Source organism: Phyllobates terribilis, unplaced genomic scaffold (assembly GCF_046119375.1).
Source record: "Phyllobates terribilis strain yellow unplaced genomic scaffold, ASM4611937v1 Scaffold_11__3_contigs__length_659146591, whole genome shotgun sequence".
Classification (NCBI taxonomy): Eukaryota; Metazoa; Chordata; class Amphibia; order Anura; family Dendrobatidae; genus Phyllobates; species Phyllobates terribilis.
The window spans coordinates 113,227,679-113,244,479 of NW_027362771.1; the positions used below are offsets into that span (position 1 = coordinate 113,227,679).

The 16,801-nt window shown below is 47.6% G+C and overlaps 1 protein-coding gene across 1 annotated transcript in view; it reads right to left on the reverse strand.

Moving 5' to 3' along the window:
- The window catches only part of LOC141165022 (tyrosine 3-monooxygenase-like), a 172,700-nt gene that overhangs the window by 28,703 nt on the left and 127,196 nt on the right, over positions 1 to 16,801 (reverse strand). Inside the window, exons 11-12 of the mRNA XM_073650674.1 lie at positions 8,076 to 8,171; positions 5,318 to 5,451 (exon numbers count right to left, since the gene is read on the reverse strand). Coding sequence (XP_073506775.1) covers positions 5,318 to 5,451; positions 8,076 to 8,171 — 230 coding nt within the window. The remainder of the gene's footprint in view (positions 1 to 5,317; positions 5,452 to 8,075; positions 8,172 to 16,801) is intronic.

Sequence of the window (16,801 nt, forward strand, 5' to 3'; positions counted from 1 at the left end):
TATTAAAATAAAGGATTTATTATTAAAAAAATTGGCGTGCGGTTCCCCTTAATTTTAGGCTCTAGCGGAGGTTAAGCAGACGGCTGGGGCTGATGTTTGAAGCCTGGGAAGGGGGTAATACCCACGGAGCTTCCCAGGCTACTAATATCAGCCCCCAGCTGAATACATAGCCTTTACTAGCTATTAAAATGGGGGACACCCCAAAAAAAATGACGTGGGGTCCCCCCTAATTTAATAGCTAGCAAAGGCTAGGCAGACAGCTGGGGGCTGATATTAATAGCCCAGGAAGGGAGCCATGAATATTGGCCCCCTCCCAGGCTAGAAACACCAGCCGTCAGCCGCCCCAGAAATGGCGCATTCATAGGATGCGCCAATTCTGGCACTTAGCCTCGCTCTTCCACGCTGCCCTGGTGCGGTGACAGGGGGTAATAGGGTTGGGGTTGATGTCAGCTTATAATGCCAGCTGACATCAAGCCCAGGTTAGTAATGGAGAGGCGTCTATAAGACACCCCCATTACTAACCCCATAGTCAAAGTTAAAAAAAACACAAACACCCAGAATAAAGTCCTTTAATTGAAATAAAGACACAATCCTTTATTGTTCTAAATTAAACCATACTTACCGTCACGCCCATTCCAGCTGAAGCCAACGATCTCCTGCAATAAAAGAAAAATAATAAAGCAACCTCATCCTTACCTTTCCATGGTTCCCACGACAGCTTCAGCTCTGCTACATCGAGATGACAGGCTGGACCGCAGCAGAACGCTGCCGCCATCCAGCCTCTCATCCCGCAGACACTGAGAAGCGCAGGCTTGCTTGCGCTGCTCAGCGTCTCTCTGTGACGACATCCAGATGAGCCGAGTTCATGTCCAATGAACTCGGCTCACCTCATGCACGTCACTGACAGCGTGGGAAAATTCTCACGCTGAAGCGGTGAGTGCAGGAGAATTCTCCCACGCTGTCAGTGACGTGCATAAGGTGAGCTCATGTCCAATGAACTCAGCTCACCTCCTGCACGTCACTGACAGCGTGGGAGAATTCTCCTGCACTCAGCGCTTCAGTGTGAGAATTCTCCCACGCTGAAGCGCTGAGTGCAGGAGAATTTTCCCACGCTGTCAGTGACGTGCATGAGGTGAGCCGAGTTCATTGGACATGAACTCGGCTCATCTGGATGCCCTCACAGAGAGACACTGTGGAGCGCAAGCAAGCCTGCGCTTCTCAGTGTCTGCGGGATGAGAGGCTGGATGGCAGCGTTCTGCTGCGGTCCAGCCTGTCATCTCGATGTAGCAGAGCTGGACCGGTCCTGGGAACCATGGAAAGGTAAGGATGATGTTGCTTTATTATTTTTCTTTTATTTCAGGAGATCGTTGGCTTCAGCTGGAATGGGCGTGATGGTAAGTATGGTTTAATTTAGAACAATAAAGAATTGTGTGTTTATTTCAATTAAAGGACTTTTTTCTGGGTGTTGTGTTTTTTTTAAATACTTTACTAGAAATTCATGGTGGTCATGTCTAATATTGGCGTGACCCCATGAATTTCGGGCTTAGGGCCAGCTGATAATGCCAAGCTGGCCCTAACCCCTTTATTACCCAGTGAGCCACCGCATCAGGGCCCTGGATGAGTTGGGTACAGCGCCAGAAGATGGCGCTTCTATGAACGCGCCATTTTCCGGGGTGGCTGCGGACTGCAATTTGCAGCGGGGGTGGCCCAGAAAGCTTGGGCCTCCCTGCGCTGCGGATTCCAGCCCCCAGCTGCCTAGTTGTACCTGGCTGGACACAAAAACAGGGCGAAGCCCCACGTCAATTTTCTTTAAATTATTTCATGAAATAATTAAGAAAAAAAGGGCTTCCCTATATTGTTGTGTCCGGCCAGGTACAAATAGGCAGCTGGTGGTTGGGGGCAGCCCGTTCCTGCCTGCTGTACCTGGCTGGACACAAATATAGTGCGAAGCCCCACGTCAATTTTTTTAAAATTATTTCATGAATTTCCTGAAATAATTTAAAAAAATTGAAGTGGGGCTTCGCACTATATTTGTGTCCAGCCAGGTACAGCAGGCAGAAACGGGCTGCCACCATCCACCAGCTGCCTATTTGTACCTGGCCGGACACAACAATATAGGGAAGCCCTTTTTTTCTTAATTATTTCATGAATTTCATGAAATAATTAAAAAAAAAGTACGTGGGGCTTCGCCCTATTTTTGTGTCCAGCCAGGTACAACTAGGCAGCTGGGGGCTGGAATCTGCAGCGCAGGGAGGCCCAAGCTTTCTGGGCCCCCCCCGCTGCAAATTGCAGTCCGCAGCCACCCCGGAAAATGGCGCGTTCATAGAAGCGCCATCTTCTGGCGCTGTACCCAACTCATCCAGGGCCCTGGTGCGGTGGCTCACTGGGTAATAAAGGGGTTAGGGCCAGCTTGGTATTATCAGCTGGCCCCAAGCCCAAAATTCATGGGGTCACGCCAGTATTAGACATGACCGCCATGAATTTCTAGTAAAGTATTTAAAAAAAACACAACACCCAGAATAAAGTCCTTTAATTGAAATAAAGACACAATTCTTTATTGTTCTAAATTAAACCATACTTACCATCACACCCATTCCAGCTGAAGCCAACGATCTCCTGCAATAAAAGAAAAATAATAAACCAACCTCATCCTTACCTTTCCATGGTTCCCACGACAGCTTCAGCTCTGCTACATCGAGATGACTGGCTGGACCGCAGCAGAACGCTGCCATCCAGTCTATCATCCCGCAGACACTGAGAAGCGCAGGCATGCTTGCGCTCCTCACTGTCTCGCTGTGACGGCATCCAGATGAGCCGAGGTCATGTCCAATGAACTCGGCTCACCTCATGCACGTCACTGACAGCGTGGGAAAATTCTCACGCTGAAGTGCTGAGTGCAGGAGAATTCTCCCACGCTGTCAGTGATGTGCATGAGGTGAGCTCATGTCCAATGAACTCAGCTCACCTCCTGCACGTCACTGACAGCGTGGGAAAATTCTCCTGCAATCAGCGCTTCAGCGTGAGAATTTTCCCACGCTGTCAGTGACATGCATGAGGTGAGCCGAGTTCATTGGACATGAACTCGGCTCATCTGGATGTCGTCACAGAGAGACGCTGAGCAGCGCAAGCAAGCCTGCGCTTCTCAGTGTCTGCGGGATGACAGGCTGGATGGCAGCGTTCTGCTGCGGTCCAGCCTGTCATCTCGATGTAGCAGAGCTGAAGCTGTCGTGGGAACCATGGAAAGGTAAGGATGAGGTTGCTTTATTATTTTTCTTTTATTGCAGGAGATCGTTGGCTTCAGCTGGAATGGGCGTGATGGTAAGTATGGTTTAATTTAGAACAATAAAGGATTGTGTCTTTATTTCAATTAAAGGACTTTATTCTGGGTGTTTGTGTTTTTTTTTAACTTTGACTATGGGGTTAGTAATGGGGGTGTCTTATAGACGCCTCTCCATTACTAACCTGGGCTTGATGTCAGCTGGCATTATAAGCTGACATCAACCCCAACCCTATTACCCCCTGCCACCGCACCAGGGCAGCGTGGAAGAGCGAGGCTAAGTGCCAGAATTGGCGCATCCTATGAATGCGCCATTTCTGGGGCGGCTGACGGCTGGTGTTTCTAGCCTGGGAGGGGGCCAATATTCATGGCTCCCTTCCTGGGCTATTAATATCAGCCCCCAGCTGTCTGCCTAGCCTTTGCTAGCTATTAAATTAGGGGGGACCCCACGTCATTTTTTTTGGGGGGTCCCCCATTTTAATAGCTAGTAAAGGCTATGTATTCAGCTGGGGGCTGATATTAGTAGCCTGGGAAGCTCCGTGGGTATTACCCCCTTCCCAGGCTTCAAACATCTGCCCCAGCCGTCTGCTTAACCTCCGCTAGAGCCTAAAATTAAGGGGAACCCCACGCCAATTTTTTTAATAATAAATCCTTTATTTTAATACTAAATGACAAGTACAGTAACCAACACTATCACTGTACTTCATATATATGTGACTGACATGTTTCTATCTATCTAATCTATGTGTGATGCTGTATCTTTCTGTTCTAAATTGTCGGGTACCGCTGCTGAATTGCCGGCCGGCTTTTTTAAAGAGACAGTGCATGAAAACACTATTATTTTTTTAAATAAATCCTTTACACTAAATGACAAGTACAGTAAGCAACACTATCACTGTACTTATTATATATGTGACTGACATGTTTCTATCTATCTAATCTATGTGTGAAGCTCTATTCTTTCTGTTCTAAATTGTCGGGTACAGATGCTGAATTGCCGGCCGGCTTTTTTAAAGAGACAGTGCATGAAAACACTAATATTTTTTTTAATAAATCCTTTACACTAAATGACAAGTGCAGTAACCAACACTGTCACTGTGCTTCTTATATGTGTGACTGACATGTTTCTATCTATCTAATCTATGTGTGATGCTCTATTCCTTCTTGTCTAAATTGTCGGGTACCGGTGTATGCCGCTGCTGAATTTGCCGGCCGGCTTTTTTAAAGAGAGTGTCTTCTGAGCAGTTTGTCAGCTTTTGGACACCTTTGCAGGTGTTTTCTATGTGTTTCTATGTGTTTTTGTTTGCCTGCCATTGGTTTTAACGGTGTTCGACGGTGTTCTAAGGTGTTCGACGAACAGTTCGACGAACAGTTCCTCGAACATCCCGGTGTTCGACGAACCGAACCGAACCCGAACACTACGGGGGTGGCTCAACACTAATGCTAAAATCGCTTGGAAAGTGCTTGTCAACCCGCATGCGGAAATGCCAGTGAAGAACGCTTCACATCCGCATGTCCCTGGCAGGAAAAACGCATGTACAATCCGCATGTACAATCCGCATGCGTTTTTTTCTGCCAGGGAGATGCAGAAACGCTCAGGAAAAATCCGGAGCATTTCTGCATCGTGGGAACATAGCCTTAGAGTCCTATGTTGCTGAGGACATTGGTGATCATGGTTTAAGGCTAGGGCTATGCATTGTAATATTGGATGTAATGATTTCCTATGGCCTGTTGTGACCTGCGACATACTGCAACTTCAACACAAATACAACATCGCAAATGTGTTGGTTCCTTTTGTCACTGGTCACAATTCACACACGACACACTTGTCATAGACTTCAATATAAGTCACACACCACTTGCGACTTGTGCGCAACTTGGCTACAACAAATCAGAGCTCTAAAAAAGTGGGGTGAGAGTAAGTCGCAAGCAAGTTGCACAAATGTTTTTCTTGCGCAACTTTTTAGAGAACTGGTGTTGTGTGACATATCCTGCCGTGTAGCACCAGCCTAATTCACGCAATTGTAGAGTCATCCTTACCTGAGTTTGACTTTGGAGTCTTCAAAGCTCTCTGATACAAAGTATACAGACTGAAAGGAATTGTCCTGATAGGGCTGGATTGCTGTGACTTCTGGATCAAACGGTTTAAGTTCCGGTTTATTTGACAAAGCATACTGAAATATACGACCATAAGCAGTCATAGTATTATTAGATTATTTCATAAAAAGGAATAAATAAATTAGCAGTCTAGTACATTTGTTGCGGAGAGCCAATGACTAAAATAGATTTGCCCTGTAATTAGACCAACTAAGGCTATGTTCACACATCATGATTTTTTCAGTGTTCATTTTCTGCAGCAAAACTTGATCTCTTGCCAGGAAGTTGTTTAGGAATTTTGTTGCTGTTTTATTGCTTTTTTGCTTTTTTTTTGGTGCGTTTTTGGTGCCTTTTTTCAGCATTTTTTTCACTGTCCTTTTGTCTCTGTTATGCATGTAGATAAGATTCAGTGAAAAAAAAAATCTCATTCTGGTTTAGGTACAAAAAAACACTGAAAAAACGCTGAAAACTTGACACCTGTGTTTTTGGTGCATTTCTTCAGCGATTTTTTGCATCACCCATTACTGGGTGAAAAAATGCTGAAATTGACATGCTCTATTTTGCAAAAAAAACATGCAAAGCAAAAAATACTGAACAAAAAAATCCCATGATGTGTGCATGAGATTTCTGGAAGCTCATAGACTTTGCTGGTACTGCAAAATGCAGCTGAAAATTTGCATAAAAACGCATAAAAAAAACGCTGAAAAAAACATGATGTGTGAACTCTGTTTTTAAATTCATAAATGTGGTTCAAATCCACAAATTGTGCCCACATGATGTTATGGTTCTAAACGCAGTTATCTGTATGCCTCAATTTCCTTTTGAACATGTTTTTAATTCATAAGTAAACTAGTGAAAATAATTAGCATTTTAGTTAAAAAAAAATTGGTAAGTGTTGACTTATACAAGTCAGAAAGTTGCTGTTCATGGCCCGCATTATGGTTAAGCAGCTCACTTTAAAAGACCCAGCTTGTCCATACATTACACAGAGAGCCTATACATTTCAATGGGAACTCTGTAATGAGCCATTTTCCCTATGGCGCCACAGGATCAGTGAACCCTTGCTGCAAGATTTTCCCATAGCAAATGTCAGATCTTATAGCATGTAAGCGTCCGAGCAGGGCCCTTCATCCTCCTTTAACTGTTGAACTATGTGTTGCTTTGTAACGTGTTTATTGTCTGTACATGTCCCTGCTTAATTGTAAAGTGCTGCTGAATATGCTAGCGCTATATACAGGTGCATCTCATTAAATTAGAATATCATGAAAACGTTAATTTATTTCAGTTCTTCAATACAAAAAGTGAAACTCATATATTATATAGTCATTACATACAAAGTGATCTATCTCAAGTGTTTATTTCTGTTAATGTTGATGATTATGGCTTACAGCCAATGAAAACACAAAAGTCATTATCTCAGTAAATTAGAATACTTTATAACACCAGCTTGAAAAATGTTTTTAAAATCCGAAATGTTGGCTTACTGAAACGTATGTTCAGTAAATGCACTCAATACTTGGTCGGGGCTCCTTTTGCATCAATTACTGCATCAATGCGGCGTGGCAAGGAGGCGATCAGCCTGTGGCACTGCTAAGGTGTTATGGAAGCCCAGGTTGCTTTGATAGCAGCTTTCAGCTCGTCTGCATTGTTGGGTCTGGTGTCTCTCATATTCCTCTTGACAATACCCCATAGATTCTCTTTGCTGGCCAATCAAGCACAGTGATACTGTTGTTTTTAAACCAGGTATTGGTACTTTTGGCAGTGTGGACAGGTGCCAAGTCCTGCTGGAGAATGAAATTTCCATCTCCAAAAAGCTTGTCGGCAGAGGGAAGCATGAAGTGCTCTAAAATTTCCTGGTAGATGGCTGCGCTGACTTTGGTCTTGATAAAACACAGTGGACCTACACCAGCAGATGACATGGCTCCCCAAACCATCACTGATTGTGTAAACTTCACACTAGTCCTCAAGCAGCTTGTATTGTGGCTTCTCCACTCTTCCTCCAGACTCTGGGACCTTTCCAAATGAAAATTGAAAGTCTGGGACCTTGTGGAGTGTGTCAATGACTGCCTTCTGGACATCTGTCAAGTAGGCAGTCTTCCTCATGATTGTGGAGCCTACTGAAACAGACTAAGGGAGCTTTCTAAACACTCAGGAAGCCTTTGCAGGTGTTTTTTGTTAATTATTCTAATTTACTGAGATAATGACTCTTGTGTTTTCATTGGCTGTAAGCCATAATCATCAGCATTAACAGAAATAAACACTTGAAATAGATCGCTCTGTTTGTAATGACTTTATATAACATATGAGTTTCACTTTTTGTATTGAAGAACTGAAATAAATTAACTTTTTGATGATATTCTAATTTAGTGAGATGCACCTGCAAATAGATTACTATTGCTACTATATTCAGTAAATTAATTTACTAATGTTAATACTACTGTGCAGCTTACAGATTTTCATACATAGAATGTAATTGTTGTGTTTTCAGAATTAAACATTATGTAAACTTCATTGCTTCTTTCCTCTGACCAATATTTGTTCATTCCCTCCTTCCTCCTTTCTGACAAACTATATAAGCGGTGATAATGTTTTGGACAAGCATTGTATATATACAATCTCTTTTTTTTCTCTGTGCTAGAATTTACAATATTCCGAAAATACTTGCAGCTATTTTTTTTAAATATACTTCAAAACTACTTACCAACAGTTCCCCATAAGATGATAGTAGACCAGCTCCATAGGCTTTAATAGATCCATTCTGCTTACAGAGTCCAAACTCAATGGTGAACCAATACAGCTGGAAATTAATATTTTTATCAATTTCAAATATCTGTTCATGCCACTTCATTTTCTCACTTGAGATATTTTATCATTGCCTAAAACAGGCTCACTTAAAGGGAACCTGTCACGTCCTAGTTGCTATGTACACTGCCCCCATAGCGTTGTTAGTGAGGTAATGTGCGTCACTAACAAGCTTTTTTCATTAAAATCGGTGGTAGTATAATGATTTTATAACATTATATACACTTTGTCCTACCTGCTCGCATTCAGTCATAGGGGTGTGATTCTCACATTCAGTCATAGGGATGTGATTCTGACTAGCCCAGGGGGATGGGGATGACTCGGTACCCGGGCCTTTGCCTGGCCTTGGGGATGTCGTGGTGGTCGGCTCCCAGGCCCATACCCTAGGGTCAGCTTTTAAAAGGGGATTGTTTGTTAACTCTATGAAAGTTTGCGATGCCACCTGTGGTTCCTGGTGAGAATCACCAGCGCTGCGGCAGTCCACTGAGGCCGGTGATAAGGCAGATCGATGGTATAGCTACCCACAGGTGGAGCTAGGCCTCAGGGCAGCGTATCAGGGGGGGGATGCAGGACAGGCGAGACCCAGCCGGGTCAGAGCAAGAACGGGGACGGACACGGTAGTCACTTCAGTACCTTTTACTGATGGAAATTCAGGCACATTCCGGAGCATTGTAGGGTGAAGGGTGCATATCAGGATCCTCCCCAATGAGCGGGTGTAGGGCCTCCTGTTTCTTGCCTCTGCGTAGTAAGTTTCTGACCTGCCTGGAGCTAGGCCTAACTTTATCTCTGTCCTGCACCGGCTGACGTTGTGGTAGGGCCTTCTCTTGGAGTGTACGCTCCCAGCTTACGGGGCCTATGTGTCTCCTGGCTCTGTTACGTATCAGCTCTATGGTGAACCTGGAACCTGTAGTTCTCCAGGGATTCCGGTTATGCCTTACTGGGTCTTAGAAATCCCGGTAAGCTCGGACCCGGTGTCCGGTATATGTTTCGGGGTGAGCTGGTTAAGCTCCTCTGCCCCCACTGCTACTCACTTTCCACTCACCTTCGGCCACGCTCGGGCCCTCACTAGGCTACTCACACTAATGGCAGCTTGCCGCGCTTCACTGATCTTATGGCGCCGGCACACCTAAAGCTCACTATTCTGAGCTATAACTAAGTCTTAACTATGCTCCACTGCAGGCTGACCTCGCTCAGGCTTCTCTACTGCAGGAACTCTCTCAACAGACTAAACTGCCTGGCTCCACCTTCCCTATTTATATCCCTAACGGGCTCCCTCTGCTGGTCTGAGGTGGAAGGTGGAGATGTGTGGATGTTTATGGGGGCCTCTTGTGGAGGAATCCATCAATGCACTCTTCTAGGATCTGTGATACCAAGCACAGCTGGGCGTCACATTCCCCCCTAGCAAAGCTCAGCACTCCCGGACTGAAGTACATTTTAAAACAACAATATTAAACATTAACATTCTTCCCTTTATGGGAGGCACCAAGCTTAAACGTTACATAACAATATTAATAACTACAAAGCGTCCTCAGAGTTCAAGTCTCTTGTGGTGAGGTTCCCAGACAGGATGTCCATCTCACAGGGTAGAGTACTTCATGCCCTGGGGTGGCTGCAGGGCATGAAGATCCCGAGTTGGACCTCCATGAGAGCCACTCCAGACAGGTTTTACTTCTGAGGTCACCTAAAAGGGGCACTCCAGGGAGTGCAATTATATACAATAAATAGTTTTTTGGCTGCACACAGTCCTCAACCTCGGAGTTCTTAGGTAAATAAAGAAGTAAATAGGCAAAGTGTCCATTTCACTTGAACTGTTCACCAATAAGGCAAAACACAAAGTAATATACATATGCATGAAAATACACAATAATACAGTACAATAATACACAATACCCCAGGGGTAACTATCTACACTTGTCAGAAATTTAACTATTTTACTCAGTGTATCTGACAGGTGGTTTACCTCTAGTACTACATGCTGATCTGCGTAGTGCGGTGGTCCGTGTGGTATCAGAGTCTGCATTGTCAGTTACCCTACCAGTTCTACGTGTGACTAAGTTGTAAAACTGCCTTAACCTCTCTCTGGGACTAGCAAGTTCACCATTGGCTGGGCCCTCTTGCTCTGCTCCTACCGGGGATCCTTCTTGAGCTGGCTCTTCTGCAGCACTAGGCTCTTCTGCAGCACTTACAGGTTCAACTAGCTGTGGAGGGTTTTCTGTCTGTTCGAAGAATTGGAGTGTTGGAATGATCACTGCTCCTCTGATTTGAGGCCAATCTGCCTGGAAATCTCCTAAATCAGTGTGTATCACTGCTTCTTTAGGCTCTTCCGGGATTGTGAGAGGCACTTCTTCTTGGGGTTTCAGTAGATCTGGACACAACTTTAGGTGATCCCTGGACACTGTTGCAGACGTTCTTCCTCCATCTCGACTAATTAACCAGGTCTTCCTATTATCAAATCTTGACTGTAACACAGTGTAGGGTTCTCTCTCCCACTGGTCATCAAGTTTGTGGTTTCGTCTTTTCCTTTTCAATACTACTTCCCCAGGTGTGAAGGGTTCTGCGGGCGTGTTTTTGTTGTAGTGCGCCTCCTGCTTTTCTCTCACCCGAGTGAGACTGTCCTCGACACAGGCTTGTACTCTTTTGTACTGCTCCTGTCTGGTCGTGTCCCAGTCCTCAGTGGTCATATCAGCTTCAGGCTCAACAACACCAAGCTCCAGATCCATGGGCAGCTTTTCTGGCCTTGCCCGCATGAGATATGCCGGAGTGCAATTGGTGGAACTTACTGGTATATGATTATACAGATCTACTAGGTCAGGTAGTAGGTCTGGCCACTGATTTCTCTCCTCAAGTAGTATGGTCTTTAGCAGGTCGATGATGATGTTATTCATCTTCTCACAGAGACCATTAGTTTGTGTGTGGTATTGTGTAGTTCTTATCTTCTTACACCCGTATAGATGGCAGAACTCCTTGAACAACTCAGCCTCAAAGGCCGGGCCTTGGTCCGTCAGCACCTGCTCAGGATAACCATGGGGTCTACAGAAATACGCTTGGAACGTCTTTGCTGCTGTCTCTGCCGTCAGGTCTTTGACGGGGGCGACCACCAGGAAACGTGAGTAGTGATCCACCATGGTCAGAGCATAAGAGTACCCTGACCTGCTGGGGGACAGCTTGACATGGTCCAGGGTCACGATCTCCAGAGGTCGAGTCATCTTGATGGGTTGCAGGGGTGCCTTCTGGCTGCTGTAGTCTTTTCTTCTGAGGCCACAGGGTCCACAGTCTCGGCACCACCGCTCAATGGAGCTGCGCATTCCTAGCCAGTAGAATCGACACTTCAGCAGGGTCTCTAGCTTTTTCCAGCCAAAGTGCCCCGCCTGATTGTGGTAGGCCTCCAACACCATTTGGATGTCTGTCTTGGGGACCACTATCTGCCATACCATCTCATGGGTTTTTGGATTGACGTACCTCCAGCATAGCTTCTCACGGTAGATAAACAGCTGGCTTCTCTCGTTCCACAGCTGCTTTGCTTGGAGAGACGCTTCCTTCTCCAGGGAGGAACCTTCTTGGGTTATCAGCTCCTTAATGCGGCTGACAACTGGGTCACTGTCCTGGGTCTCTTTCCAGCTGTGGTGAGGCAGGGGGTTTAACGTCTTTCCACGCTGCCTCTTGGAGGCTCGTTGCTCGTGGATCATCCCATTCCGGTGAAAGGCAGGAAGCTCAATTTCTTCCAGGTCATCCACTTCTTCTTCTGTGTCTGACTGGTGAGGCATCCTGGACAGGGCATCGGGGTTGGCGTTCTTTCGGCCCGCCCGGTATTTAATTGTAAATTGGTAATTTGACAGCCGAGCCATCCATCGTTGTTCCAGTGCCCCTAGCTTAGCTGTTTCAAGATGGGTCAAGGGGTTGTTATCAGTGAAGGCAGTGAACTTACTGGAGGCTAGATAGTGCTTGAAACTTTCAGTGATGGCCCAGATCAAGGCCAGGAACTCCAACTTAAAGCTGCTATAGTTCTCTGGGTTCCTCTCGGTCGGGCGGAGCTTCCTGCATGCTTATGCGATTACTTTCTCTTGGCCATTCTGCTTCTGACTTAAGACAGCTCCCAGGCCTTCGTTACTGGCATCTGTATACAGCAGGAACGGTTGGCTGTAGTCAGGGTAGGCTAAGATCTCGTCGCCCGTCAGGAGCTCCTTTATCTCCTGAAATGACTCTGCTTGCTCCTTACCCCAGTGGAATGGGGGATTTCTGCCTTTGGGGGACTGCCCTACCAGGAGGTCTTGCAGAGGAGCTGCTTTCTTAGTGTAGTCCTTTACGAACCTCCGGTAGTACCCCACTAGTCCCAAGAACTGACGCACCTCTTTGAGGTTCTTCGGCTCCGGCCACTTCTGGATGGCAGTGACCTTCTCCGGGTCTGGTGCTACCCCTTCCAGACTGACAATGTGCCCCAGGTACTGTACCTTTCTCTTGAGCAGGTGGCACTTTGAGGGCTTCAACTTCATCCCGTACCGGGACAGTGACTCAAATACCTCTGCCAGGTGCTTCAAGTGGTCCTCATACGTTTTGGAGTACACTATCACGTCATTCAGGTATAGTAACACAGTCTCGAAGTTGCGGTGTCCCAGGCAGCACTCCATCAATCTCTGGAACGTTCCAGGGCATTGCAGAGTCCAAACGGCATACTGTTGAACTCGCAGAGTCCCATCCGGGTAGTGAAGGCCGTCTTCTCACGATCCTCCTCAGCCACAGCTACTTGCCAGTACCCACTAGTGAGGTCAAGGGTGGAAAAGTAATTTGCAGACTTTAAGGCAGCTAGGGACTCCTCTCTGCGTGGTAAAGGGTATGCATCTTTATGTGTAATGTGATTTTCTTGTCGGTAATCTACACACATTCTCATGCTCCCATCCTTTTTCCTAACTAGCACTAGGGGAGCTGCCCAGGGACTACAACTATCCCTTATTACCCCCGCCTTTCTCATGTCATGCAATATTTCCTTAGCCTTCTGGTAGTGTGCTGGTGGTATAGGCCTGTAACGTTCTTTGATGGGTGGATGGTCACCTGTGGGGATATGATGTTGAACCCCCTTAATCCTCCCGAAGTCAAGTGGATGTTTACTGAACACCTGCGAGTAAACTTGAACCACCCGGTGTACACCCTGTTTCTGATGGGCAGGAGTGGTGTCTGTCCCAACATGGAGCTGTTGACACCAATCCTCCACCTGGGTTGCAGGGTCATTATCCTCCACTTTGTCTGGTGAAGTTAAGGACTCCGCCTTGTGAATGCAGTTGTTATTTACAGCATGTAATTTGGCACAGTGGCATAACGTGGCAATCTGACCTCATCTTCCCCACAGTTGAGAAGACGGACAGGCACCCTCCCATTGCGTACATCTACCACTCCTCTGGCGGTTAAGAGCATGGGTCTGTGCTCGGAGCAAAGGGGTTCTACAACTGCCTGGTAGCTCTGTCCTCTAAGACCTATGGCGACTCTACACCAGATAAGCATTTCACTCATTGGGGGGATCACAATGGGTATGGGGTCTGTCACCCACACATTACCGATTTCACCATCTGTTAACCTTACTTGCTGTTGGTACATCAGGACTCGGATCTCCTTCTGTAGCACCCTCCTCTGTCCTGGTCTGGCAGTGTCAGCAATCTGTTGGAGCAAGAACACAACTTCTCCCAAACAGTTACCAACAATGTTAGTGCCTAGAACCATATACGGATTGATGTCATCAGGATTAGTCTCTACTACAATTAGTCTCTGGTCCTTCAACTCCACTCTCCCCACCTTTACTGTTACATTCCTAACCCTGATTAGGTTAAGGGGGAGTTCATTTGAGGCATAAACAGAAAGATTGGGAGCTGGCGGGCTTAGGTCGTCCATGGACCAGAACCTCTTGTAGAGGACGTCAGGCATTATGGTTACCTGAGATCCTGTGTCCAGCAGAGCGTGGGTCGGGATGCCATCCAGCACTATGGACAGGAAAGGTCTTCCTCCGACGAACCTGTTGTACCAGTCTGATGGGCCTGGGGAGTTTACTCCTGGTGTCGGCCCTCGGCCCCAGGGTTTTCTCGTTTAAAGGACAATTCTGGGCGGTGTGTTCGGTCTTGCGGCAGCGGTAGCAGGTAGGGTCCTTCTGTGGACAGCGCTGGTCACTGATCCTCGTAGAGGGTGGTGTTGTCCTCCTCCTCCTTCGCATGCAGGGGACATCCTCAGGGCTATCGGCTGACAGGATTTTCCCTCCTTCCTCGGGCTCCGTCCACAGCTGCAGAGCACTCAGCACAGTGGTCAGGGTTTTCCTCAACTGGCGCACTTCAGAGCGCAGACTGTCCAGCTCTCTAGGGGACGTTGCTGGAACCTTGGCTTCAGCAGCCACTGGGGAAAAGGTGGGTGTAGCAGGCACTGGGGTAGCCCCACCCTGGTAACATTGGATGGCATTTGTTTCCAGAGGCTGCTGTCCTTTTATAGCCATGTCCTTAAGATTGTCAAAAGTGGCATCTGGATGATCCAAGGACCACCAACGTACAGTCCTGCTCTCCTCTGGAGACCTTAGTCCCCGGACAAACTGTTCCTTCAGCATTTTGTTTTCATTTTCGATGCTGGTCGGACTAACCTGTTTCAGAGCCCGCAGGGCCCCTTGTAGACGCCAGGCATAGTCCCGAACATTGTCCTCCGGCTGTTGAGAACAGTTGTAGAACCTCATCCGGAGGTCCGCCTCAGTATGATCCTCGAAAACAATCTGTAGCTTTTTAAAGATTGCGGACACTGACTCCTGGTCTGCGGCCGACCATGTTTCCACTTCCTGTTCCGCAGCACCAGTCAGTTGTCCTAATACAACAGCGGCCCTCTGCTTGCCTGTCATAGAGTACATATCCAAGATACCGCATATCTTCCGTTTGAATCCAGACAGGGTATCTGGTTTGCCGTTGCACTGGGGGAGCCACTTTGCTCCAGGAATGTACGGTAAAGTTATGGGAATGACAGGAGTTACAGGCGCTGCTTGTGGCGCAGGTTGAACATCAGGGCTGTTAACCGGTATTCCGGCGCCCCCCTAGCAAACCGTGGCCTACCTTCTTTTCTTTTCTTCCGGTAGGCCACTGCTCCGCAGGTGACGGTCTTCTTCAGGACCTTGCGTCGCTTGCGTCCTACGTCAGAGCGTTCAGCGACGCTCCTTCCAGGAGCTGGCGCTTCCTGGTTTGACGTCGAGGCGTGGGGCGTGTCCGTGGCTTCGCGCGCTTTTGCAAGTACGCCCCTTAGTTTCCCGCGGTTACGCCCTTCTTCTCGCTCGGCGGCCCAACAATGGCGGCAATCTTCACCACAGTTTAACGTACACAGTTTTTTTTAATTAAAGGCGCACAGTACCAAGTGGCAACGGGCACAACTCCTTCCGCTGCCATGGGCACGCAATCCTGTTCGTGATGCCAGGAAAGATGACTAGCCCAGGGGGATGGGGATGACTCGGTACCCGGGACTTTGCCTGGCCTTGGGGATGTGGCGGTGGTTGGCTCCAGGGCCCGTACCCTGGGGTCAGCTTTTAAAAGGGGATTGTTTGTAAACTCTATGAAAGTTCGTGACGCCACCTGTGGTTCCTGGTGAGAATCACCAGCGCTGCGGCAGTCCACTGAGGCCGGTGATAAGGCAGTTCAATGGTATAGCTCCCCACAGGTGGAGCTAGGCCTCAGGGCAGCGTATCAGGGGGGGATGCAGGACAGGCGAGACCCAGCCGAGTTAGAGCAAGAACGGGGACGGACACGGTAGTCACTTCAGTACCTTTTACTGATGGAAATTCAGGCACATCCCGGAGCACTGTAGGGTGAAGGGTGCATATCAGGATCCTCCCCAATGAGCGGGTGTAGGACCCCCTGTTTCTTGCCTCTGCGTAGTAAGTTTCTGACCTGCCTGGAGCTAGGCCTAACTTTATCTCTGTCCTGCACCGGCTGACGTTGTGGTAGGGCCTTCTCTTGGAGTGCACGCTCCCAGCTTACGGGGCCTATGTGTCTCCTGGCTCTGTTATGTATCAGCTCTATGTTGAACCTGGGATCTGTAGTTCTCCAGGGATTCCGGTTATGCCTTACTGGGTCGTAGAGATCCCTGTAAGCTCGGACCCGGTGTCCGGTATATGTTTCGGGGTGAGCAGGTTAAGCTCCTCTGCCCCCACTGCTACTCACTTTCCACTCGCCTTCGGCCATGCTCGGGCCCTCACTAGGCTACTCACACTAACGGCAGCTTGCCGCGCTTCACTGATCTTATGGCGCCGGCACACCTAAAGCTCACTATTCTGAGCTATAACTGAGTCTTAACTATGCTCCACTGCAGGCTGACCTCGCTCTGGCTTCTCTACTGCAGGAACTCTCTCAACAGACTAAACTGCCTGGCTCCACCTTCCCTATTTATATCCCTAACGGGCTCCCTCTGCTGGTCTGAGGTGGAAGGTGGAGATGTGTGGATGTTTATGGGGGCCTCTTGTGGAGGAATCCATCAATGCACTCTTCTAGGATCTGTGATACCAAGCGCAGCTGGGCGTCACAATTCTCTCATTCAGTCACTGCTGGCGTCGCCCATGTATGTGAATACTGCTCCCAGCAAGGTTGTGTCTAGATCGGAGGTGATTTGTGCTCCTCACTTTAGCCT